The 26,599-nt window shown below is 49.4% G+C and overlaps 1 protein-coding gene across 2 annotated transcripts in view; it reads left to right on the plus strand.

Moving 5' to 3' along the window:
• The first annotated feature begins 304 nt into the window (after positions 1-304).
• The window catches only part of PROSER1 (proline and serine rich 1), a 51,114-nt gene continuing 24,819 nt past the window's right edge, over positions 305-26,599 (plus strand). The window contains exons 1-9 of one of the 2 annotated variants that reach the window (XM_036250504.1): positions 305-545; positions 3,943-4,008; positions 6,684-6,752; positions 7,933-8,027; positions 9,240-9,333; positions 17,907-18,017; positions 20,478-20,561; positions 22,669-22,747; positions 23,739-23,834. In XM_036250504.1, the coding sequence (XP_036106397.1) occupies positions 501-545; positions 3,943-4,008; positions 6,684-6,752; positions 7,933-8,027; positions 9,240-9,333; positions 17,907-18,017; positions 20,478-20,561; positions 22,669-22,747; positions 23,739-23,834 (739 nt within the window). In that variant the 5' untranslated portion in view covers positions 305-500. The remainder of the gene's footprint in view (positions 546-3,942; positions 4,009-6,683; positions 6,753-7,932; positions 8,028-9,239; positions 9,334-17,906; positions 18,018-20,477; positions 20,562-22,668; positions 22,748-23,738; positions 23,835-26,599) is intronic. The other variant, XM_036250505.1, reaches the window with a different exon arrangement.

Below are 26,599 nucleotides of genomic sequence, written 5' to 3' on the forward strand. Positions count from 1 at the left end.
GCTCGGCGCCGCCCGGCCGCCGGCCCGCTCCCGGAGCGCGGCGCAGGCTAACAAAGGGCTGCCCGGCTGCGAGCGCCCGCGGGCCGGCGGCTGCGGGATGCGCGCCCGCGGGGCCTGAGCGGGGTCGCGGCGCCGAGGCCGGCGGCCGGAGCGCGCGCCCGGCGGGGCCCGTCCCTGGGACGCGGGCCGCGGGCCCCGGGCCTCTGCCGCCCGCGCCGCTCCCGGGAAGGCGGCTGCTCCGCGACCTGCCCGGCGGCGCGGGGCCTGCAGCTGCGGGACGAGCCCCGCGCTCCCCGCGGAACAGCCGGGGCAGCCGGCCGGTCTTCCTTCTTTCTTCTTGGTTTTGCAACACGAACTCTGTGCGCCCCCACTGACGGGATTTCCGCCCGGAGTTTCGAGGAGTCTACCTCTGCGCATCCTTCCCCCGCGCCCCGCGCCCCGGCGCACGGTCTGCAGCTGGAACGTGTCCCCGCGCCGGCCGCGCCGGCAGAGCCGTCAAGATGGACAAAAAGTCCTTCGAAATGGTGCTGGACGAGATCAGGAAGGTAATGAGCACCCGGGACCCCTTCGGCGCCTGTGGGAGCCGCGCACTCTCCGGGCGGCGCTGTCGGGGCTGCTCGGCAGGTGGCCCCGGGCGCGGGTGTTACCTTTCAGCCCGCAGCAGCCGGGGCAGGATCCGGCGTCTGGATACATTTCGCGATACAAGTAGCCACGAGGGGAACGCGGTCCGCCTCTGCGGAATCAGCGGTGGCAGGAAGGCGGCCCGCGGCCCCGCGCCGGCTCTGCAGACCTCCCGGAGCTCTGTGCCTTCGGAGACGTCCTTCCGTGGCCGGGCCGGTGTCCTCCTCGTTCGGTGACGACACACTGAATGCAGGGGCGACCGTAGTGCAGGACGTTTCTGTTTCTTTCATGGGAGATGCTGCTAGGGCTGGTTTTCCAAGTCGGAGAACTGGCGCACCGCGTGGCCCGGGCCAGACAGAATCAGTGTCTAAGTGGGAAGTGTGTCCTGACGTTTCAAGTCATACCCTTAGGAATGGGCTTCAGTAATTGGGACTCCAACACTTTTTTTTTTCTCACCTGCTCCCCAAGTTTTTGTTGCTCTACGGGGCCGCTGTATGTAGCCTACGTCCCAGAATGAATGAGACAGCAACGATTTTTGAAATGTAGCCGGGAGTATAATTCTCTCAAGCCTGGAGTATAATTCTCCCCAAATAGGAGTTTGGCTATGTAGCACTACAGGGACGTCCTGTAACATCCTGATGCTAATAGAAGGTCCTTTGTTGAGAACTTCCGGGCAGTTATCTCCGTATTTCCATATGTTTAAGACCCTTGACTGACTTGGGAAGATTTGTTACCCTGTGCTCGGGCGCTTATTATTTGTTTCAGCTTATGAAATTATTAACTGAAGTGCCTGTGGGTGTGCTGTTTTTCTTCATTCTCTATAAAGCAAAGTGTTGTTTTTTGTCATTCTTTAAGAAACATTTTTCTTTAAGTTTGCATGTGAGGCGAAATTTACTTATTGAATGATATTGAATGTTTTTTTTTTAATATATATTTTTTATTGATTTTAGAGAGAGAGGAAGGGAGAGGGAGAGAGAGATAGAAACATGGATGAGAGAGAACATCGATTGGCCGCCTCCTGCATGCCCCCCACTGGGGATCGGGTCCACAACCTGGGCATGTGCCCTTACTGGGAATCGAACCAGGACCTCTTGGTGTGTGGGTTGATGCTCAACCACTGAGCCACACTGGCTGGGCTGAATGTTTCTTTTTCTTTTTTTTTTTTTAAACAAAATTTCTGCTTTTGAAAACCCAGTTTGTCCAATTAAGATTTGTAATAAAATGTCAGCTTGCTAACTCTGTATTTAGAATTTGCCACAGTTTGTGAGCTGATATTTAAATACTGTTCATGTGAAAATAATTTGTGCATTCAGGTAGACCATTAGATTTCTACTGTTGGAATATATAGGGTGTCACTTTGCATGTTCTCTCCCTTCTAAGTTGTGAAAAGCTCACGTAGTAAATACTAATGAAGGCAATAGCAAGTTTTTCAGAGATGATAATCATGTTCACACAAGATAGCAACTTAAGTTATTTCTGCTTTGCAATCATAATGTCTTGCTATTTATGCCAAAATAATTAGATACATCTAGTCAATTAAAGTGGAGTAAAATATTGGTGTATCTAAACATGAGAATTACTATTTGTTTTTTAAAGTTACTCTTAGACTTTGTAAATGTTAAGTCAGCTTAAACCAGGTAATCTCTTCCTGAGTGTTGCCTTAGGTCTATAGGTAATACTGGCTGTCACTACTGTCATTTATTTTTAATTTTTAATTTTTTTATTGATTTTTTAGAGAGAGAGAGAGAGAAACATCGATGAGCGAGAACATTGATTGGCTGCCTCCTGCATGCCCCCCACTGGGAATCAGGCCCACAACCTGGGCTTGTGTCCTGACCGGGAATCGAACTGGTAACTTCTTGGTGCATGAGTTGACACTCAACCACACTGAGCCACACTGGCCAGACACTACTGTCATTTAAAGTGAAGGCATGTAGGAAGACATTAGGAAGGAGGAAGATACAGGGGAAAGGCACTGTTGAATTTGCTCTTCGAAAAGGAGGAACATGATCATAGCCATAATTATTGAGTACTTACTATGTATGCCTGTTCTGAGCACTTTGTACATGCACTATTGGGTTGGAGCCTGCTGACAGTCCATGAAGTGCAGGCACTGTACTCCTCTTACAGATGGCAGAGTAGCCTCCGTGAGGTTGACCAGTTAGCTCCGGGATCCAGGTGAAGGGGGTGGGGGCCCACCACTCACACTGGCAGGCTCACTCGAGTGCCATGCTATGTGCTGGGGATGCAGCCAGGCCTCTCGGGCACCGAGGGGAGAATTGAGGCTTGTTTGGACATGAACACAAGCCAGCATTTTGTCCAGAAACTTGCTTTTGACTATTCAGTAATGATAACGATCAGATTCCCAAGAGTACACTATCCAGAATGCCATATCCTTCCTCCCCCTTTCCAGTGGAAGTTGGACCCTGGATGTTTTTCTTAGTTGACTGGTCATGATATTTTCTCTTAGCAGAAAGATATGTGGAAAGTGTCAATGCTATTGTTTTATAGTAAAAGCAAAAGGATTTGTTTATTTTTAATGTTAAGTAGTACCAAGTTATGGTAGTCCGCTGTTTCCGTCTATGAGCTCTGCAAATAATCGGAAGGAGAGCACACCTGATTTCAGTCAGCTCTGATAATGCTGGCCAAGGCCACCGGGCTTGTCTCTGCATTCCACTGGTAGATGCCACGTGAGGAGAGGAACCGTCCTTTACTGAATACCTATTACATGTCAGATCTATTATTGACTATTTTAATCATAACTGAGTTGGGCAGTGAATGGTGTACCCTTTTATGGCTAAGGACGTGCTCAGGGTCACTAAGATTCCCCTCAACGGCCACACTGCCAGTTTGTGCAGGTGCATAGATTGAATTCAGAACCTCCTAGCTCCTTGGGTTCTCATATCCCTATAGAAACACTGAGGGCATTGACGTAGTAGGTGCTGAGTAAATAATTGACAGGCAGGTAATGTCTGATACGTTTAATCTTCGTAAAAATGACAGCTTGGTTGAATTTGGGATGTTTTGAAACTCTAATTACATTTACATAAGTTCTACATATAGTTTCTATTAATGTCAAATCCTATCTATTACAGTTCTTTTTTTGTAAGAGTAGGGAAGCCCAGAAAGTTTTCCTGCTGTCTCAGTGTATCGTGCAGCACGGAACCTGGAAAGGTAGAATGTCAAGTCACCGCAGTGTCTTAGCTGCCCCTGCAGGCTGGACTGGAGACCGTCCACTGTTTGAGTTGCTTACACATTGTTGCTGTACGCGTATTACTGTACTGTTGACGTATATTAACGCTGCTTTTCTGTGTTTTTTAGGCTGTTTTGACAGAGTACAAATTAAAAGCAATTGAATATGTGCATGGTTATTTTTCTAGTGAACAGGTAAGGTATTCTTCTATTTGTTTAAAGTCTCTTTTTTTTTTTTCTTCTTTTTTTTTAACATGATGTTATGGTTAATGTCTTATTTACCTGCTGGTCAAGGTCAGAGTTGCTTTTACATTGTTGCTACATTTATTGAGCAACTTTAGAAACTTTGAGTTTTAGTAGAAACTGTAGAATTTATAGTGTGGTATTTTATAAACGTACCCTCTTTCACCACGATTTCATACGCTAACATAATTTTAAAATGCAGTGTTTAAAAAAAGCAGTTCAAAGTGTTTGTCATTCTGGGCACACTATCATACATATATTTGTAAACTTCTAGTGGTAAATGTACTCAAATTTGTGTAGTATTTATGTCAATAATTGCAAAATTCACTACACATTATAAAAGAAAACTTGAATAAATGGTGAAATGTTTTCTTATATGAAGCCACTAAGTAAAAGTTTTATCAGTAAGTAAAAAATAATACAATGCCTAGTGAGCAGTCTCTGTAATGGCAAGAAGACCAGTGGTAGTTCAGTGAAAGTGTTTCACCTAACTTTAGGGAGAGTTCGCTAATTTAAAAAAAATGCATACGTGTATATACACACATGTGCACTGAAAAGCCAGATTTCTGTGGGACATTTAGAAAATATGTGATAGAAAAATAGGGCAAAAAATAGAAATGTACATGTGGAGAACAGTTCTAGGAAAGGGTAGACAGTATATGAATCTATAGATTTCATTAGTGAGTGCTCCAACTTTTCACCTGTTTCTCAAGATGTTCAGAGCATGTAGCTTGAAGCCTGAGCCTGTGGAAATTAAGCCACCAAACTCAGAGAGGCTGCTTGTAACTCACACGTGTGGCTGCCTGTTTAACCCGTGTTTGCAGACATTACTGTTCAGAATCACTCAGTGCTTTTTAGAAATTTAAATGTTTTGAAAAGATTTATAATTTCTAATAGGGAATAGCTTTTCTTTCCGTGTGTGTGTGTGTGTGTGTGTGTGTGCATATATGAAACTTGATACAAAACTTCTGTTAGTGGTTATTTGCTAAAGTAATTAAAAACTTTATTGCCCTGGCCGGTTTGGCTCAGTTGTTGGAGCATCGGCCTGCGATCCAGAGAGACCCAGGTTCAGTTCCCGCTAAGGGCATGTGCCTTGGTTGCAGTTTGTCCCCGGCCCTCGTTGGTTGTGCAGGTGGCAACCACTCGATGTGACACTTTCACGTCGATGATTCTCTCTCTCTCTCTCTTCCTCTCTCTCCCTCCCACTCTATCTGAACAAAAAAACAAAAAAAAGTGTCCTCGGGTGAGAATTAAAAACAACAACAACTTTATTAAGCTGTTTTCAAAGGGTGTGGCTTCTAAGCCTACTTTATATAGTGAAGACTTTTCCTCCTGTATCAGACATGGTATGTAAAGGTTTGTGGCTGGTAAAATGCCAGGTAGCATTTACTATATAGTAGAAACATTCCTGTAACTAAGGACATATAATACACTCTTAACAAATTACCTAGAAAGTATACATAATACTTATTTGCTATTTTTGTATCTATATAAAGAGTAAAAAATATTTTTTATTCTTCTACACATACCACGTTGGTGTCTAGCATTAGCCTAGCTTTGTAGAAGAATTGTGACCTTAATACATGTTCAGGAACTTACAGAAAATGTAATTCATTAACCCAGATTTAGATTTTATTACCCTCTCTTCTTGAGGTCCCCCTGCAACCAAGTGTCTCGGAGGCATTTTCCCAGCTGACCATACGGAGACTGTAACGTTGTGATTGATGCCCTGCTCACCTCTCACGAGCTGTCACAGTGTCTCGTGTGCTTGAAGTTCGTCGGTGGTCGTGGTGGGACAGAGAGCCTGGCTGTCTGTGTTCTCCAAATGGCCTGCCATTTAGAAGCTGCCGGAGTAATTCACAGTGATTCTTAAATTTTTAGGGAATAGATCTGCGGTGTAAATCTGAGTGCTAGGCCTGCAGATTCAAGTAGCAGAGTGGAGGTTGGTGGACCTATGCGTTGTGATTGATTCAAACTGTCCCTCTCCACGGAACTTTTAGTTTCTATTCATAATAGATCTTTTTACCCTTAAACTAACCTTTTTTCTCCATCTAGTACTTTTCCAAGTTTCCTTTTCTTTGTGTCCTTTCTTTTTTCTATGTCTTACACTGTTCTTTATTTCTAAACAGTGCTGTTCAAGACTCTGATGATGGAAGTGTTCTGTCAGTGGTAGTTAACAACTGCTTGTGGTTTTTGAGCACTTGATAATGTGGCTTGTGCCAATAAGGAACTGAGTTGTTATTTTTTTTTAATGTTTTTATTTATTTCTTAGGGAGAGAGATAGAAACGTCTATGTGAGAGAGATACATCCTTTGGTTGCCTCCTGCACTCCTATTGGGGATTGAGCCCAAAACCTGGGTATTGCCCTGACCGGAAATCTAACCGGGACCACTCAGTCCATGGGACAGCGCTCAGTCCACTGAGCCACATGCAGGAACTGAGTTTTATTTCGGTTTGTTTTAACTTGAGTAGCTACCCGTGTCTACACTGCTGACAGCCTGCACCCCAGTGCCGTGCTCACCCCATCCTCTGGCACAGGCAGGAGTCGATGTCGTTCAGAATCCCGGAGCTGAGATACACCTTGCAGACACATTGTCCTTGAAACTAAATTACTTCTTTGTTTCCAGGTGGTGGATTTACTGAGATACTTCTCCTGGGCGGAGCCTCAGTTGAAGGCAATGAAAGCATTACAGCACGTGAGTAGCTTGTGGCCTTGGCCTAAGGCTTAGAATGTGTTCTGAATCCCCCCTAGTTTTCTATGATTCGTGTCAAGTTGTAATCTGTTCGCTTTTTAAAAATTGACCCTAAGTTTTAATATACTTTGATTATTCAAAATAACTGTTACAAAATTAAAACTTCTTAAAGTGTAAATTTAAATTATGTATCTGTGCTATTACATTGTACCCCATTGCCCTGGCCGGTTTGGCTCAGCGGTTAGAGCGTCGGCCTGCGGTCCAGAGAGAGCCGGGTTCGGTTCCCGCTAAGGGCATGTCCCTCGGTTGCAGTTTGTCCCCGGCCCTGGTTGGTCGTGCGGGTGGCAGCCACTCGATGTGTCCCTTTCATGTCGATGTTTCTCTCTCTCTCTCTCTCCCTCCCACTCTATCTGAACAAAAAATGGAAAAATGTCCTCGGGTGAGAATAAAAAAATAAATTCCTGGGCCTTTAAAAAAATAAGTAAATAAATTGTACCCCATTATTCTAAGATTAAATACTATAGGGTCTTAATTGGCAGATTAGAGGAGACAATATTTATAGGTAAGCAAAACATAGGATTTGAATTTCTAAGTATTTTTAGGCACTTTCTTCTGATTTTGGATGCCACCACCCTTTTCTACTCAGATGGATTTAAACTTAGTCTTTGGACCAACACTGTCCAAATGAACTTTTAGTGATGGTAGAAATGTTTTATAACTGCACTGTCTAGTATGAAAACAACTGGCTACATGTGGCTTTGAGCATGTAACATATGTCCAGGCTACCTGAAAACTCTGCTTTTTGTTTTATCCAAACAGGCACAGAAGCCTAATGGCTACTCTGGGCCCCACGGTTCTAGAGCCTGAATTAACAGGCATCTGAACTGGACAGTATCTGGCTGCACGGGGAACTTTTTGTAGAGTGATGGGCATGGGTAGCTAAGGGAGTCTGCAGCCTTGACTTCCTAAACTCATCTGCCTAAGAAGGTGTCTGGGTGCTTTAGTGCTGCTTCTTTCCAACGACGGTGTGTTTCCTGCCTCAGCCTCAAGGGCCAAGGCTTGCTTTAGAGAAGTTTTCACCTCGAATATTTGTTATGGACATTCACTGTTCATTCCCCCAGATGACAATTTCTTCCTTGAAAATGTCTCGTGTTGAAATTAAGATTATTGTTTCTATTACTAGAAAATGGTGGCTGTTCACCCCGCGGAGGTGGTCAACATCCTCAGCTGCTTCACCTTCAGCAAGGACAAGCTCACCGCTCTGGAGCTGCTGGCCTCGTGAGTGTCTCGACCCCGGGAGGGCTCTGCGAGACTGTTTGAGTGTCTTTTAACTCGTGTCTGGTCATGTACCACAATGACACTAGTAAACGGAACGCTAATAAAATCTATGAAGGCATAAAGCTGAATTCTTACATCAAAATGTCCAGTCTACTCACCATCCATGAGTATAACTTACCAAATAATGGGCTTATCAAGTTTAATGATTTGTTTTGATTTGCCTGTATATTAATGACTTGCTTTGCCTCTCTACTCTGGATAACTTGAAAGGCCTGTTGATAAAGTCATAGGGTTTATAGGTAGATAGATTCTGTCACATTCTGACAACGGTTTTTTTTTGAGCGGGGGGCTTTATATGTACTTATTCTTCTGCACCTTATTTTCCTCAGTTGTGAGAATAAGGATTCGCTTATGTAACGGTGTGTGAACTTCACACACTGATATAGGCAGGAGGACCTAGCGAGCGTTTAATAAGCGGTCATCACGCATGTGCTTAGGGACAGGCCTCCCCTTCTGCAGGGGAAGAAGTCTGCAGGGTGTGATTTACTTACAGCGCTTGCATTTCCGAGTCCCTTATTTATGTGTAGATGTCCACAAACCATTTAGCGTAAGGCACAGCTTCATCCCTGGACCACTTGTGATTTTGATGCATTTAACACAGGTGTTTTATTGACGTAGCTTTTCTTTTTCTTTTTTTTTTTATCCTCACCCGAGGACATTTTTCCATTTTTTGTTCCGATAGAGTGGGAGGGGGAGAGAGAGAGAGAGAGAGAGAGAGAGAGAGAAACATCGACGTGAAAGGGACACATCGAGTGGCTGCCACCCACACAGCCAACCAAGGCCGGGGTCAAACCGCAACCGAGGTACATGCCCTTACCGGGAACCGAACCCGGGTCTCTCTGGACCACAGGCCGACGCTCTAACCGCTGAGCCAAACTGGCCAGGGTGACATAGCTTTTCTAACACTCACTCACTGAGAGGGTATATTTTCAGGAATCTCAAAACGGTGAATTTCATTTATAATATTACATTGTTACTTTGAAGTAACCAGATACACCTCAGTGTTTATACTCACCAATCAGTCAGTCACAGCTTCTCCCTGCTCAGTCATGGGAAGAGTCAGGCAGATATACTTGTGTGGTAAACAGTGGTTGTTGCCTCTGCATGTTTCCAGGTTCTTAAATGAAAAGCTAAGTTGTATTTGTTTTGTAGAAACATTGTTGATGCACAGAATTCTCGTCCCATTGAAGATTTATTCAGGATAAATATGTCTGAGAAGAAACGGTGCAAGAGAGTACTTGAACAGGTAACTATCTCATGGTGGCTTTGTAAACAGAGCTTCGGTTTTCTCAGTGTTGATGAGGAAGAGTGCTGATCTAGTCCCCGTCACTGCTGCCTCGCGATGGGCCAGGACGAGCTCCTGCGGGCAGTGGGGTGAGCGAGCTGAGTGCTGATCTAGTCCCCGTCACTGCATCCTCGCGATGGGCCAGGACGAGCTCCTGCAGGCAGTGGGCTGAGCGAGCTGAGTGCTGATCTAGTCCCCGTCACTGCTGCCTCGCGATGGGCCAGGACGAGCTCCTGCAGGCAGTGGGGTGAGCGAGCTGAGTGCTGATCTAGTCCCCGTCACTGCATCCTCGCGATGGGCCAGGACGAGCTCCTGCAGGCAGTGGGTGAGCGAGCTGAGTGCTGATCTAGTCCCCGTCACTGCATCCTCGCGATGGGCCAGGACGAGCTCCTGCAGGCAGTGGGTGAGCGAGCTGAGTGCTGATCTAGTCCCCGTCACTGCATCCTCGCGATGGGCCAGGACGAGCTCCTGCAGGCAGTGGGCTGAGCGAGCTGAGTGCTGATCTAGTCCCCCCGTCACTGCATCCTCGCGATGGGCCAGGACGAGCTCCTGCAGGCAGTGGGTGAGCGAGCTGAGTGCTGATCTAGTCCCCCTCACTGCATCCTCGCGATGGGCCAGGACGAGCTCCTGCAGGCAGTGGGCTGAGCGAGCTGAGTGCCGATCTAGTCCCCCCGTCACTGCATCCTCGCGATGGGCCAGGACGAGCTCCTGCAGGCAGTGGGCTGAGCGAGCTGAGTGCTGATCTAGTCCCCCCGTCACTGCATCCTCGCGATGGGCCAGGACGAGCTCCTGCAGGCAGTGGGCTGAGCGAGCTGAGTGCTGATCTAGTCCCCGTCACTGCATCCTCGCGATGGGCCAGGACGAGCTCCTGCAGGCAGTGTGCTGAGCGAGCTGAGTGCTGATCTAGTCCCCCCGTCACTGCATCCTCGCGATGGGCCAGGACGAGCTCCTGCAGGCAGTGGGTGAGCGAGCTGAGTGCTGATCTAGTCCCCCCGTCACTGCATCCTCGCGATGGGCCAGGACGAGCTCCTGCAGGCAGTGGGCTGAGCGAGCTGAGTGCTGATCTAGTCCCCGTCACTGCATCCTCGCGATGGGCCAGGACGAGCTCCTGCAGGCAGTGGGCTGAGCGAGCTGAGTGCTGATCTAGTCCCCGTCACTGCATCCTCGCGATGGGCCAGGACGAGCTCCTGCAGGCAGTGTGCTGAGCGAGCTGAGTGCTGATCTAGTCCCCCCGTCACTGCATCCTCGCGATGGGCCAGGACGAGCTCCTGCAGGCAGTGGGTGAGCGAGCTGAGTGCTGATCTAGTCCCCGTCACTGCTGCCTCGCGATGGGCCAGGACGAGCTCCTGCAGGCAGTGGGTGAGCGAGCTGAGTGCTGATCTAGTCCCCCCGTCACTGCATCCTCGCGATGGGCCAGGACGAGCTCCTGCAGGCAGTGGGTGAGCGAGCTGAGTGCTGATCTAGTCCCCGTCACTGCATCCTCGCGATGGGCCAGGACGAGCTCCTGCAGGCAGTGGGTGAGCGAGCTGAGTGCTGATCTAGTCCCCGTCACTGCTGCCTCGCGATGGGCCAGGACGAGCTCCTGCAGGCAGTGTGCTGAGCGAGCTGAGTGCTGATCTAGTCCCCCCGTCACTGCATCCTCGCGATGGGCCAGGACGAGCTCCTGCAGGCAGTGGGCTGAGCGAGCTGAGTGCTGATCTAGTCCCCGTCACTGCTGCCTCGCGATGGGCCAGGACGAGCTCCTGCAGGCAGTGTGCTGAGCGAGCTGAGTGCTGATCTAGTCCCCCCGTCACTGCATCCTCGCGATGGGCCAGGACGAGCTCCTGCGGGCAGTGGGCTGAGCGAGCTGTGCGACACTGGAGGGGGAGGAAGGCTTGGAAATGAGCCTCCTGGCTATTTATTCTCTGTCCCTTGGTAGCTTTGCCCTGCTCCAGGCTGTTGTCTTTAATTTTATGTATTTAGGAACTTGAGTTTTTGAATTTTCTTTGTCATTAACCTTAAATTAATCAACTTCATAGGGATGAATAATAAAGCAAAATCCCAGTTTATTAATTTAAAATCTCTAAGAGTGGGAGAAGTGGTATGTGCCCAAGGCTAGAAAATGATTTGTCTTTGAAGGTAGTGATTCTTAGGACTCTGCTGGCTGGACCCTGAATTGGTCGCTAGAAACCTGCTCGAGGAAGACGGGGCCTCGCCGCCCAGTCGCGCTTCGTCCTCACACCTCACTCAGCGCAGAACCTTACCTTGGTCCAGACCCTGGCGCAGAAGCGGTATCTAAGCCCGCGTTTTTAAAAACAATTTTTTATTTTCCAATTACAGTTGACATGCAGTATTATATTACTTTCAGGTGTATACCCCGGTGGTGAGACATTATGTAATTTACTAATCCATCATCCTGATCAGTCTCATACCCATCTGACCCGTACATCGTTATTAGAATATTGTTGACTGTTCCCTCCTCTGACCTTGACGTCCACATGACTGTTCTGTGATACCCAATCTGTACTTTCAACCCTTCACCTTCCCACCCATCCGACATCCCTTCCATCGCACCTGTCGTAATGTTCTGTTTCTATTCGTCTGTCTGTTCTGCTTCTTCGTTTGTTTTTTAGATTCAGTTGTTGATACATATATATTTATTGTCATTTTGTTCATATTTTTAAACTTTTTTATCTCCATTTAAAGAAGACCCTTTAATATTTCATGTAATACCAGTTTGGTGGTGATTAACACCTTTAGCCTTTTATTTCTTGTCTGGGAAGCTCTTTATATGTCCTCCTATTTTAAATGGTAGCTTTGCGGGGTAGACTAATCCTGGTTATACAGTAAACTCCATTTTACGGACCTAGATTTAATGGACAAAATTTCCGGTCTGAATGTCGTATGTGAAAATTAACACCCTATTAATTTTAGAATGCTGTTAACCAAGATTTGCTTAAAATTAAATTAACAGGTTATTTTTTGTTATTGATTTACTGTTATTTTAAGCAAATTTTAGCAAATAGGGTACATGTTAGAAAAATACTGTGATAATTTCACCGACATAAATAAATATTACATATCCACAACGATAGTCTATATATTTAAATCCAGTAGTCACTGCTCGTAAACAGTGTTTGGTGAATTATTAGCATGTGATCACACCTCATCACATGACCTGGCAGTTGGTTCTGCAGTCAGGTGGCATGACTCCCCCCAGCAGTTTTAATGTGCTGGCTAGTGTTCCCCTGTTTGCTGAGCCATGCCCCAGCCACGTGCGTTTGTTTACTCGCAGTGACTGGTGAGTGCACTTACCAGACCTGTTCAGTATAAATTTAAAATTACTGTAACACATATAGAAAACTTTTCTGTGAGTTTAAACTTTTTATGCATACTTTGTTTTAATTACACAAATGTGTCTCATAAGTAAAAACAGGTAAATTAACCAATTTGTCAATTTTTTAACATGTATTTGGAAAACATTATGAAGGGACTTTTAGCTTTTTTTTTTAAATCCTCATGTGAGGACATTTTTGCATCTTCAGATAGAGAGAGACGAAGAGAGAGAGAGAAAAACATTGATGTGAGAGAGACACATTGAGTGGTTGCCACCCACACAACCCCAACTAGGGCTGGGGACGAACTGCAACTGAGGTACGTGCCCTTGGCAGGAACCGAACCTGGGACTCTCTGGTCTATGGGCCCACGCTCTAACCGCTGAGCCAGACCAGCCAGGGTGGGACTTTTAGCTTTAACAGACACTCCCTCGCCTGAATTAGTCCATTATATTGAGGTTTTACTGTAGGTTCTTGGTTTTCATCACTTTGAATATTTCTTGCCACTCCCTTCTGGCCTGCAAAATTTATTTCATGAAATCAGCTGACAGTCTTATGGGAGCTCCCTTACAGGTAACTAACTGCTTTTCTCTTGCTGCTTTCAAAATTCTGTCTTTGTCTTTAACCTTTTGCATTTTGAAGGTGATGTGTCTTGATGTGGGCTCTTGGGGTCCATCTTGTTTGGGACTCTTTGTGCGTCCTGGACTTGTATGTCTATTTCCTTCACCAAGTTAGGGGAGTTTTCTGTCATTTTTTCAAATAGTTTTTCAATTTCTTGCTCTCCTTTTCCTTTCAACACCTCCGAGATGCAAAGGTTGATACACTCGACATTGTCCCAGAGGCTCCTTACATTGTTACCGGAGAGGGGACCAGCTAGAGTGGGTGTGCCTAGGCCAGCTGTCAGTGTGGGTTCTCGACCTCATGCAGGTGATCTGAGAGGACGTTTATTAAAGTCGGGGACAGTGAAAGAAGGAAGGGCCTGGGATCGAAGCAGCAGCTGGAGGCCCTGGAGGGGCTGCTCTGGCTCCCTGGAAACGGTACAAAGAGAAATGAGCTGAGGTGGGGCTGCCGGCAGCTCACTGGAAGGTCAGAGAAGGGGGGTCTTGGAGACAGGTTCGGGGGGTTTCCCCGGGATGAGCTGCCACTGCATTGCTCCCCTGGTTTGAAGTCTTGTGGGGTTCCTTGGAGTTTGGGAGACGCATGCCTGTGGGGGAAGGAGAGAGAAGAGGGGAAAGGTCCGATGTGCTCCTGAAGGGAGAGCGTCATTCTCACCCGAGGATATTTTTGTGTTTATTTTCAGATAGAGTGCAGGGGTGGGAGGAGGGAGAGAGAGAGACAGGGAGACCTCAGCGTAAGAGGGAAACATTGATTGGCTGCCTTCTGCATGACCCAGGACTGGGCACAGAACCACAACCAAGGTACGTGCCCTTGACAGGAATCGAACCCGTGACTCTTTGGTCTGCAGGCCAACACTAACCGCTGAGCCAAACTGACCAGGGCCATTTGGCGGGTTTTCAAGGCTGGGAGTTCAGGGAGGTCTTCGGGAAGATCTCAGTAGAACCTCCAGGTGTGTCCTTGCAGGTCATGGTGTCTCCGTTTGTCGTGGCAGCTGGTCCGGGCAGTGCCCCCCTGGCTTTGCTGCTTTTTGGGCCTGGATCTGAAATACAGCTGCGGCCGGGAGGTGCTTGGAGGGAGGTGGCCGTCTGTCTGCTGTGACTGCCGGCTGTTTGGTTCGGCCGTTCCCACTTGCCGAGTCGTTTCTCGGCTTCTTGCTGCCCCACTTCACCCCGGAGGCACGTTTGGGGATTGTTTTCTGTCTGATTAGGTGTTTTCTGTTTCCTTGTGTTCCAAATTGCTGATTTGATTCTTGGCTCTTCTCCTATACTGTTGATTCCCTGTAAATTATTCTTTATTTCAGTTAGTGTATCCTTCATTTCTAACTACTCCTTTTTTTATGGTTTCTATGTGCTTTTTATTATGTTGAAATTCTCTCTAAGTTCCTTGAGCATTCTTATAAGCATTGTTTGAACTCTGTGTCTGGTGGTTTGCCTTCCTCCATTTCATTTCGTTCTTTTTAAATTTCTTCTGTTTTTTCATTTGCAATCGGTTTCTTTTTGTCTTTGTTTGTTTCTGGTATGAGGTAGAGCTGCTGTGTCCTCTGGACTTGATGGAGTGGCCTTTGGTGGTCGGTGTGCTGCAGGCCTGTGGCACAGCCTCCCGTCACGGGACCTGGGTGGTCCAGGTGCCCCCGTGGGCCGGGTGCACTGTCCTGCCGTAGTTGAGCCATGATTGCTGTTGGTGTCACTGGGAGGGGAGGGGTTGGTCCCCCGGGCAGGCTGGCTGAGGACCGGTTGCGACTGTGGTGGAGGAGCCGCCCAGTGGGCAGGACCTGCGTGGTGGGCTCTGGTGCCTGCTGTGTCCACCTCTCGAGTGTGCTGCCCGTGCAGGTGGTAGGGCTGTGACCTGGTCTGAAAGTGTCTTCCCCCCAGGAAGGGCAGCGTCCGCCAAAGCCCCTGCTGGGTCCGCCTCTCGAGTGTGCTGCCCGTGCAGGTGGTAGGGCTGTGACCTGGTCTGAAAGTGTCTTCCCCCCAGGAAGGGCAGCGTCCGCCAAAGCCCGGCCTGGGTCCGCCTCTCGAGTGTGCTGCCCGTGCAGGTGGTAGGGCTGTGACCTGGTCTGAAAGTGTCTTCCCCCCAGGAAGGGCAGCGTGCGCCAAAGCCCGGCCTGGGTCCGCCCCGCCCCAGGTGCGCCGTGACCTGCAGGTGGCTGCTGCGGGCTGGGCTGCAGGTGCCCGAAGCGGCCGTGCTGGGAACCAGGGCCAGGTAGCAAGAGGTGTGGCACACGCAGAGGCCAGGTGCTGCGCGCTGGAGAGGTTTCGGGAGATCTGAAGAAGGAACCGAGACAGCCATTTGTATGGCGTGGGTCTGCGCATCGCCAGGTCAGGGGGACAGTGTGAGCCAGGCTGAGGGAGACTCCGACGTGGGGCCGCCTGCCAGCCCTGGCCGGGGGTCTCAGAGAAGGAGCAGTGCTCGGCCAGCCCTGGTGTCCCACAGAGAGCGGCCCTCAGTTCTCGCCCTGACACCGGACAGCCCGTCCCCCTGCGCGTCGAGCCTCCGGCTGCTGCCCAGCGCTGGGCTCCGAGCGGGTGAGGGAGTCCTCGTGGCCTCAGGACTGCCGGACCTCGTCTCCGTCCACTCAGCCCGTCCCCGTCTGACGGCCGGGACTCAGGAGGCCTCTTCGTGAGCCACGTTCCCGTCCTTTCGTACCTTCCTCACTGATTTTCTTACTGAGTTCTTCAAGGCATCGAGCGTGTTCTGCTGTAGTTTTTCCTAATAACACATTCTGATCATGTCTGTTCCTTTCTTAGAAATACTCTGAGTCTGAGTGTTCTGTGGAATAGTCAAAGGCAAACTTCAAGAGCCTTTAAATGTTCATACCTGCCCTGGCCGGTGTGGCTCAGCGGTTAGAGCGTCAGCCCGCGGACCAGTGAGCCTCGCGTTCAGTTCTGGGCAAGGGCGCGTACCTCGGGTGCAGTGCGTCCCCAGCCCTGGTCGGGTCGTGTGGGAGGCGGCCAATCGATGTGTCTCTCCCCCTCTCTCCCTCCCATTCTGTCTGATGATAAGTTGAAAAATATCCTTGGGTGAGGGTTAAAAAAAAATAATAATAATAAAATGTTCATACCTTTTGACCCAAAAATGCTACCTGGGAATTTATTCTAAGTAAATGAATAGAAATGTACAAATTAATATGTAAGGGCGTTTACCCTGTGACTATTTATAATGCCCCCAAATTGAGATGATGTGTTTTGGGGTGGGGTTTGATAGTGGACTGCACAGCTTAGTTCATGTTCTATGAATGAGGCTGTGAAACTGGTGTGCCGCTGCAGCCCAGCACGTGGGTGCACATTCCTGCACGTGCCTGTTGGTGCGGAAGTGGGCCTCCTCTGATGCAGCCCAGCACGTGGGTGCACATTCCTGCACGTGCCTGTTGGTGCGGAAGTGGGCCTCCTCTGATGCAGCCCAGCACGTGGGTGCACATTCCTGCACGTGCCTGTTGGTGCGGAAGTGGGCCTCCTCTGATGCAGCCCAGCACGTGGGTGCACATTCCTGCACGTGCCTGTTGGTGCAGAAGTGGGCCTCCTCTCATGCAGCCCAGCACGTGGGTGCACATTCCTGCACGTGCCTGTTGGTGCGGAAGTGGGCCTCCTCTCATGCAGCCCAGCACGTGGGTGCACATTCCCGCACGTGCCTGTTGGTGCAGAAGTGGGCCTCCTCTCATGCAGCCCAGCACGTGGGTGCACATTCCCGCACGTGCCTGTTGGTGCAGAAGTGGGCCTCCTCTGATGCAGCCCAGCACGTGGGTGCACATTCCTGCACGTGCCTGTTGGTGCAGAAGTGGGCCTCCTCTGATGCAGCCCAGCACGTGGGTGCACATTCCTGCACGTGCCTGTTGGTGCAGAAGTGGGCCTCCTCTGATGCAGCCCAGCACATGGGTGCACATTCCTGCACGTGCCTGTTGGTGCAGAAGTGGGCCTCCTCTGATGCGGTGCAGATCTGCTGTCACATATGAGACCTAATGGACTGTGCTTTACCTACTTAATAAGTACTTATTGGGTAGTAACTCAGTATGTTTTGGCACCATTTTAGAAGCTGAGGATAAAATTAAACAAACTAGACCAAAATCCCACCCCTTGGTGTACCTCAAAGTTATGTAACATATTGAACACTCCTCACCCCAAAGACCTGCGTCTGACCTCACAGCTCTGTGGCCCCACGTGCGTGTTGTGTGTTGTGTTTCCTCTGAGTTACCGGTTTCTTCAGGACGGAGGCATGTCTCATCTAGTGATGTCCGTGCGTTCTGTAGCACGAGGCTGGTGACTGCAGAGTTGGACAGTCATCTCTCGGTCATTGGAGAAATGGGACATATTCAATAGCAGTGGGCTTTAAAAAATGCACACAGTTTACAAAATACATTGGGAAGATATCTTTATATAGGAATCTGTTGGTTGTGACAAAAACATTGTTACCATTTTCATAGTTCGATTTAAATAAAGTGGTTTTTATTTATTAATTTTGGTATGTTTACCACGGTAAGTGCTGATCAATACAAACAGATCGAATGTGCTGCTGTTCCTTAATTCTTGTTTTTCAACAAAAGCCAGGGTATTTAACTTCATGAGTTTATTTGATTTTTTTACCACTCTGTCTTTTCTTATGTTGCAGGCTTTCAAGGGAGGCTGCAAGGCTCCTCACGCTATGATATCTTCCTGCGGGACAATCCCAGGGAACCCGTACCCCAAAGGGAAGCCCAGCCGCGTGAACGGAGTTTTCCCCGTGAGCATCTTAGGGCGGGTTGGGGTCCTGTGGTTGAATGGAAAGTCAGCACAGTTAGGATGTTTATTTATTTACTTACTTTTCTTATTACTTTATTTTTGTTACAGATGTTTCTCCTTTTTTCCCCATTGACACCCCACCCCCCAACCCCAGCTTTGTTGTCTGTGTCCATCGGTTATGCACATATGCATATAAGTTCTGTGGTTTATCCCTTCCCTTCCTCCCCTTCTGAGGTTTGTCAGTCTGTACCCTCCTCTATGTCTTCTGGGTCTCTTATTGTTCATCAGTTTGTTTAGTTCATTATATTCCACAAATAAGTGAGATCGTATGATACTTGTCTTTCTCTGCTTGGCTTGTTTCACTCAGGATGATACTCTCCAGGTCCCTCCATGTCATCTCAAAGGATAAGAGATCTTTCTTTCTTACAGCTGCATAGTACTCCATTGTGTACATGTACCACAGCTTTTTTATCCATTCGTCTACTGATGGACACTGGGCTGTTTCCAGATCTTAGCTATTGTAAATAGTGCTGCTACAAACATGGGGGTGCATATATTCTTTCAGATTGGTGTTTCAGGGTTCTTAGGGTATATTCCTAGAAGTGGGATCACTGGGTCAAATGGCAGATCAATTTTTAATTTTTTGAGAAAACACCATATTGTTTCCACAGTGGCTGCACCAGTCTGCATTCCCACCAGCAGTGCACTAGAGTCCCCTTTTCTCCACACCCTCGCCAGCACTTGTTGTTTGATGATTTGTTGATGGCGGCCATTCTGACAGGTGTGAGGTGATACCTCATTGTTGTTTTAATGTGCATCTCTCTGATGATTAGTGATGTTGAGCATCTTTTCATATGTCTGTTGGCCATTTGTATGTCCTGTTTGGAGAGATAGTTATGATATTTAAAGAAAATGCCGATTTATGAGGCTTCTGCAAAGAAAATGAATGTTATTATGTCAGCAACTTAATTCCTATATTGAAAGTTTACATATAAACTACATTAAAATATTTATATAAAATGTACAGAAGACAAAGCCAAACAGGAAAGAGGATAATTTTGCTGTTCTGTTTTCCCAAGTGTTTTAGAAGCATGATTCACGTTAGCGAAAGGCATCTCTTCAGTCCGCAGTCGTCCTCAGTCTCAGTTACGTGTGTGGGACCCGCAGGGTCTCCGTCCTGGGGAAGCCGCTGCAGAGACAGGCTCCGAGAAGTCCTGTAAGGAGTCCTGCAGGGTCTCCGTCCTGGGGAACCCGCTGCAGAGACAGGCTCCGAGAAGTCCTGTCAGAACGAAGCTTGTTTCATATCAGCCAGTGTTTCTAAACGTCTTTGCAAACTGTTTCAGAGAGGGGCTTGTGCTGCCGGGTGATGCCCCACAGCCTGGTGGACTAAAGCAGTGAACATCCCCTCTTGCAGTTGCTGTGAATCCGGGACCTGGGAGAGGCTTAGCTTGGTTCTGGCTCAGGGCCCCGTGAGGTGCAGTCACCGGAGGGCTCGGCTCCAGACGAGGCTCCGAGCGTCTCCCTTCCATGCCTGGCAAGGGGGGTGTTGGCCCCCCACTGTGAGGGCTCCACAGGCTGGCTGAGCGCTGGGACACGGCAGCTGGTGCGCAGCGCAGACAGCCCAGGAGGAGAGAATGGAGTCTGCTGTATGCTAGGGCGCAGCCTCAGGGGCCGATGCACCGTCTCTGGGGCGTCCTGCTGTCCCCAGGCCGGCCCTGCTCAGTCTGGAAGGGGCTGCGTAGGGCGCGGTGGGGGGAGGGACACTGGGACCTTCGTGGGCCTCAGCTTCCACCCGTTCAAGGACACCCCTGCTAGGGTGACGCAGTGTGACGGTCTGTCAGCTCATTCTGGCCTGTTAGGCGCAGCAGCCTTCAGTGAGGGTGAGGCCCCCTTGCCCTTGCACAGTGTACACTGTCACCCTCCTGCGAATGGAGAGCAGTTTCGTCACCTGGTTTCAGCGTGATTCTCTGAGTACACACATGCTATCTGTGCCGCATTGGAAGTCTGTTTCCGGTCGCACCTGTTGTGCAGGGAAATCAAACATGCTTTGTCCTGCTCTGTCTTCCTCGTGTGCGTCTGGTGTGGTTCTGAGTGGTCCTGCACGTGGGCCTCTGCAGAGGGACTCGAGGGCCATGTCAGGCCTGCGTCCAGGGCGTGGGGTCGGGAGCCGAGTCCTAAACGCCGGCAGGTCCGTCCCACCGTAACGCAGGAGCACCCAGGGCACTGTGGGCGGGGTTGCAGACCCCTCGTGAAGGGGCACCCCGGGAAAGTGAGTCAGGATCTTTCTGTGGGTGGACGTCTTACCCTCCGTGTAGAACTGCGCCCTCTTTGAAGTGCAGTGAAGGAAAAGTGCGCCCCAGTGACCCGTGCCTGTGGGTGGGGTGCTTTTGTTTTGTTTCTGCTTTGGGGTTTCTGTTAAGTCTCAGTTACTTTCTTTTTCTTTTATTTCCTTTCTAAATAGGGAACCCCTTTGAAAAAAGATGGCGAAGAATGTACCAATGAAGGCAAAGGAATAGCTGCGCGGATTCTCGGCCCGTCCAAGCCGGTACGTTCAGAAAATAACGGAGGAAGCCGGTCGCAGCTCGGACAGGTTCTGCCTGGTCAGCGCACACTTCCCGTGTGGTGAGGCCCGAAGTGTGCTGAACCCTCAGACGGTGCCTGGTCGGGGCCTCTGGTGCAGGCGGCGGCAGCGCTAAGGCCTTTGAGTTCAGGTTTCGTTCAAAGGGAAGCAGGCACCTTGTTTCCACCCCGGCCACGTTTCGCCGCTCACTCGGAGGTGTGGCGCATGGAGAGTGCACTTCAGTTTTTTATCCTCACCTGAGGATATTTCTCCATTTTTGTTCAGATAGAGTGGGAGGGAGGGAGAGGGGGAGAGAGAGAGAGAAACATCGACATGACAGGGACACTTTGAGTGGTTGCCTCGCATTCGACTGCAACCAGGGCCAGGGATGAATTGCATCCGAGGTCCGTGCCCTTGACCGGAACTGAACCCGCGACTCGTTGGTCTGCGGGCCGACGCTCTAACTGCTGAGCCAAACCAGCCAGGGCTGGAGAGTCCACTTTAACTGAGACTGGTTTGGCCGAGTCAGTAGTAGTGCTGGTGAAACAGGACAGAGCCGGCGATCGGGAGTGTGTTCGAGGGAGAGTTGGAGATGGGTTGGACTGCAGACACCCCGGTGGACTGAAGGGTCACGGGGTGGAAGGCTCCGGCCTCCACACAGCCCTCCTGCGGCTCCTGCCTGTCCACCTGAGCAGAAGTCCCGTGGCGGGGTCAGCAGAAGAGCCACTGAACATAATTTTGCACAAGACCAGTGCATCATATAGGACTGATGAGGAGAGCTAGAAAGAATGGGGGCCTTTCCTGTCTGGGGCCCCTCCGCACAGAGGGTGCAGGGCACAGCACACTCCCCCAGTGGTGTGCTGGCCCTCTCCTCTCTCTGTCCTCTCTCTCCCCTCCCCCTCCCCCTCTCCTCCCTCCCTCCCTCTTGCCCTCCTCTCCCCTGTCCCCTCTCTCCCCCTTCTCTCTCCTCCTCTCCCCTCACCCCCATTAGTCCTGACCAGTTTGGCTCAGCAATTAGAGTGTAGGCTTGAAGACCAAAGGGTTGTGGGTTCGATTCCAGTGAAGGGGCATGTACCTGGGTTGCAGGTCTAATCCCCAGGGCTAGTCAGGGTCATGTGGGAGGTGACCACTTGATGAGTGTCTCTCACATCCCTGTCTGTCCCTCCCCACCCCCCCTTTCCACTCTCTAAAAACTAATGGAAAAATATGCGCAAGTGAGGGTTAACACCAAAAAAATTTTTTTAAGTGAAGTATTTGGACCCTGGCCGGTTCGGCTCAGCGGTTAGAGCGTTGGCCTGCGGTCCAGAGAGACCCGGGTTCGGTTCCCACCAAGGGCACGTACTTCGGTTGCAGTTTGTCCCTGGCCCTGGTTGGGTCGTGCGGTGGCAGCCACTCGATGTGTCCCTTTCACATCGATGTTTCTCTCTCTCTCCCTCCCTTCCACTCTATCTGAACAAAATATCAAAAATCCTCCTCAGGTGAGGATTAAAAAAAAAAAAAAGTGAAGTATTTGGCTCAGCTTCCGACACCTCTGGTTCACTAGAGAGCAGCTCTTTTCATGTCTTTGTCATTCCTGATCGGTTCCCTCAAGGACGGAATAAAAGACTTGTGGATTTCAAAAGGCGAGAGAGACTAGCAGACTGAAGTCATGCCTGCAGCCAGTCTGCTCCCCGCCAGAACGCGCTGCTGCAGGAGGGAGGGGGGCAGGGTGCCAGGATGCATGCCGCCCCCGCTCGGGCCTCTCCAGGGGTCTTGGCAGCTGAGATTCCGAAAGCGAGTGGGTTTCTGTCCATGGGAGGAGGGGGCTCTAGAGTGAAGCAGGCAGAGCGGAGAGCTGCTCAGGACGAGGTCCGGGCGCTCGCTCGGATGGTTTGGTGCCGGAATGGAAATGACACACCGTACGATCTCTGGAGTGGGATAGGGACCGAGTGTTCCAGGCAGACGCTCCCGTACCTGTGCCACATGTTGGTCCAGTGCGTTCGCTTTGCCGGCATAGTCGGCCCAGGACCAGCTGCTCTGAGGCGGCTGTGATGTTCTGCAGTGGTCTGCTTGGTGGCTCCCTCCTAACTGCTGTGCTTTGTCCCTCATCCAGCCGCCGTCTACGTACAACCCGCACAAGCCTGTGCCGTACCCGATACCTCCCTGCCGGCCGCACGCGACCGTCACTCCAAGTAAGGCCTTCTCTGTGGTTCCCGGGTCTGCCCGTGCTCTGGTCGCTGTGGGGAGTGTGGGTGCCTGTGCTCTGGTCGCTGTGTGGAGTGTGGGTGTCTGTGCTCTGGTCGCTGTGGGGGGGAGTGTGGGTGTCTGTGCTCTGGTCGCTGTGTGGAGTGTGGGTGTCTGTGCTCTGGTCGCTGTGTGGAGTGTGGGTGCCTGTGCTCTGGTCGCTGTGGGGAGTGTGGGTGTCTGTGCTCTGGTCGCTGTGGGGGGAGTGTGGGTGTCTGTGCTCTGGTCGCTGTGTGGAGTGTGGGTGTCTGTGCTCTGGTCGCTGTGTGGAGTGTGGGTGCCTGTGCTCTGGTCGCTGTGGGGGGGGAGTGTGGGTGCCTGTCCTCGGGAGCCGGGCACTGAAACGGCCGTGACGGGTAAGCCGGCGGTTAGCTGCCGGGGCTGGGCTGCCACAGGCCGGGAGTTGGGTGGGAGGTTCATCTCGCGGACTGAGTGTAGGTTCTCTTAACCGTTACTCACTGTGCCGAGTCTTCACTTTGGTAAATCGCTTGTTCCTTGGTGACGTCGGTGTTCAGAGGCAGACTCGGTGCGCTCAGCTTTGAACGGGCAGGTGTCTGAGCCTGGCACACAGGACACGAGGCCACGTGGCCGCTGCTGCCCGCCGCTCCATCCTGGCGCTTAGCCTGGGCCAGCACGCCGTGCTGGGAGTGGGGACTCCAGTCGTGTCTTCTGATCTCTCTTCACCCGATTCTAGATCAGACCTTCACGTAAAATGAATTCTATTATGTCCCAGTTTTAGAAATGAACTAGGTGGCCCTGGCCTGTTTGGCTCAGCAGTTGGAATGTCGGCCTGTGGACCAGAGTTCCGGGTTCAGCTCCGCTAGGGGCATGTACCAGAAAAATAATAAAAGTAAACTAGACAGGCGCATCAGTACAGTTTGAACTCCTGGCCTGAAAAGGATACTAAATTATTTATCTTTTCTATTACATTTTTTTTAGGTGCTTATAACAATGCAGGTCTGGTACCGTTAGCCAGCGTCATCGCTCCTGGGGTACCCCCTCCACCTCCGTACACGCCTAATCCCGCAGGAACAGGTAAAGTAGCGTCAGCCGGGGTGTTCAGGGTGAATGCAGTGTCTGCACCGAGGCACACTCGGTCTGAAACGGTGGTCGTGCAGGCGGAGCCGCACCGAGGAGCCCACGAAGCATCCGAGGTACACGCGGGCCCTTGAGCTCTGGCCCACGTGTGACCTCGAGCAGCCTGCAAGTCGGGCATTTCTCGTGAGGAAGAAACTTGACAGAAAAAGTGTCATTGACTTAATGCATGTCACCATTGGGGCAAGCTGGTTCTGTCAGGGAAAGGTTCCCAGAGGGACTAACTGCCTTCCCAGCACGCTCCCGTCCAGCCTGTCCCCCGGCGTATTGGGGTCATGGGGTATGACGATGTCTGCACCTTCTGCCCATCACCAACCTCTCCCCAGAGACCACCGGGCTCTGCCTGCCAGTGAGGTGTGGGGTGCAGGGGTGCAGGGGTGCACACCCTCAGCTCGGACGCTGCCGTTCCACCTCCGCCAGTCTGATAGGGCTGATTAGCTGACGTTTTCTTTTGTGTCTTTTACAAAAATTTAAGTTTTATTTTGTTCAGCTGTTACTTACTGACTCTTCCGAGTCTTATTTTCTGCCTAGAAAGACTCTCCTCATCCCAGCAGTGTGAGAATATCATCAATATTCTCTATTTACTTTTATAGTGATTCTTTTCAATGTTTAGCTTTTAATCCACTGCCGTTTATTTTTATACATGTTTAGGGTAGGTAGAGGACCTAATTTTTTTGTCTTCCAGAGACTCAAAATTACTTACTAGCGTGTAAGACATTCTTTTCCTCTTTGCTGGCAGATTGTTCTCTGCTAGCGGCCGAGCACTCTGGGTGGGTGGGGGTGCAGAACGTCCCAGAACACGGCCCCTTTCCCTGCCCGCGGTGGTGGGACCTGCGACCCCTGCAGCTTCACGTTTGCAGGGCAGAGAGAGGCCGAGGGAGGAAGCCGGGCTCCTGTCCTCGTGGCTCAGGCCCTCGCCCTGGGCCCCGGGCGCCTGGCCCTGTGAGCCCTGCTCCTCCGCGTCGTGTCCTGCGGGGCCCGTTCCTCCCGGCGTCTCCAGGCGCCCTGTGTGCCGGCGTCACCGCTGACGAGTCTGGTTTCCCTGCTGCTCTGAAACGCACATTTAGGTTTCCATGTACACACATGGCTCTAGTTTGTTTTTATTTTTATCATTCTGTTGCAATATGGTTATTTTAGGTTATAATACCATATTGACTGATTAGCAGATTTATAATGTGTTCTGATGTCTGATCAGGCTGACTTTGTCTCATGATATTTTCATAATTTTTAACTATTGTTTAGAAATGTATTCTGTCCTCTGAATCATAAAATCATTTTATGCAATTGAGAACAGTAGAATTTATGGGTATATAGTTACCTCGTGATTCTGGGAGAAGGGACAGTGTGTGATGGGCCTCTCGTCCAGTTCCGTGCGCCACTGTCCCCTGTCGGCCGGGCTGCTTCCCCAGGGCCACCTTCTCCAGGATTCGGTGGTTTTCCTGGTTGTGGCTTCTTTGCCTTAGGTTTGTCTCTGGGGATCCTAGAAGTATTTTTTGTTGCCATTTTAAATGGAATATTTTATTTCTAGGTGCCGAATACTAATTACCTTTTTTAAACAAGTGTTTTGAGTTTCCTAGGTATAAAAAAATAATCAGCTGAGTTATACTTACTATAAAATATTCCCTTTTTCCCTGGCCTTATTGGCTATTAATATTATCCTAACTCCTTTTTGTTTTTATTTTATTTTATGACAGTATTTTGCCTGTATCTTTATTTTTAATTGTTTTAGGGATTTGTTTATTTGGTAGGTTACTTGGTTTATAAATTACATATAGATAGATTCTGATTATTAAACCAGTGAAGGGGAGACTTAATAGGAATTTCCAACAGTTGTAAAAAGTTACATATTTATTCTTAGTCCTTCCATTTTATTTTATTCATTATTATTTTTTATCACACTTGTTCATCTTAAAAAGGTGACCTTTTATGGCTATTGATCACCTCAGATTCTTCATGGTCGTCGTACGGAAACTAAACGCTGTTGCCCCTCCATCGCTCGACCCCACACTCCCGTCCTTCCTGACCCATTCGCGTTCTCTCGGAATGTTACCGGTTTGCTTCTGCCTGAACTCTGGCTGCTCCCTCTTCCTTCTGCCCTTTGACTTCCTGTCCCGATGTGTTCGCTCTAATTTTCCTTTAATAGAACGTTTTCCTGAGTAGTTTCTTCAGAAAGGCACCTGTGTAGGGCTATCGGAGAGACACCAACTCCAGTTACTTTCTTTTCTTTATCAGAACGTGGGCTCTTTCTGTAAGCTTACAGAGAGTTTTCTTATCTTTAGAATTCAGAAAGGTCTTTAATCTTGGGATTCAGATATTTCATCATGATGTCTAGATGTGTATCTTATCATTTATCTGTCCTGGGACTCTGTAAGCCCTCTGGATATGAAAACTCAAGTCGTTAAAGCTTAGGAAATGTTGCTTTTATTCTTTAATTATTGCTTTTTCATGTTATTTTTTTTCTCTCGTACTCCTATTTTGCACTGTATTTGTCTTCCAAGTCACTTATCTACTCATTTATGATACTTTTTTTGGTATTTTTGCCAGTTTTAAAGGTATTTTTTTTCTCTACCTAAATAATTTAGCTTTTAGTAATATTATTTCTAATCTTTACCATTCTTTGCATTTATTAATTTGGAGTCACACTTTTATATCTAAAAGTTTTCACCTTCTCTGCTTATGTCTTATAGTAGTATATGTGTATGTGT

This window comes from Molossus molossus, unplaced genomic scaffold, assembly GCF_014108415.1.
Source record: "Molossus molossus isolate mMolMol1 unplaced genomic scaffold, mMolMol1.p scaffold_m16_p_9, whole genome shotgun sequence".
Classification (NCBI taxonomy): domain Eukaryota; kingdom Metazoa; phylum Chordata; class Mammalia; order Chiroptera; family Molossidae; genus Molossus; species Molossus molossus.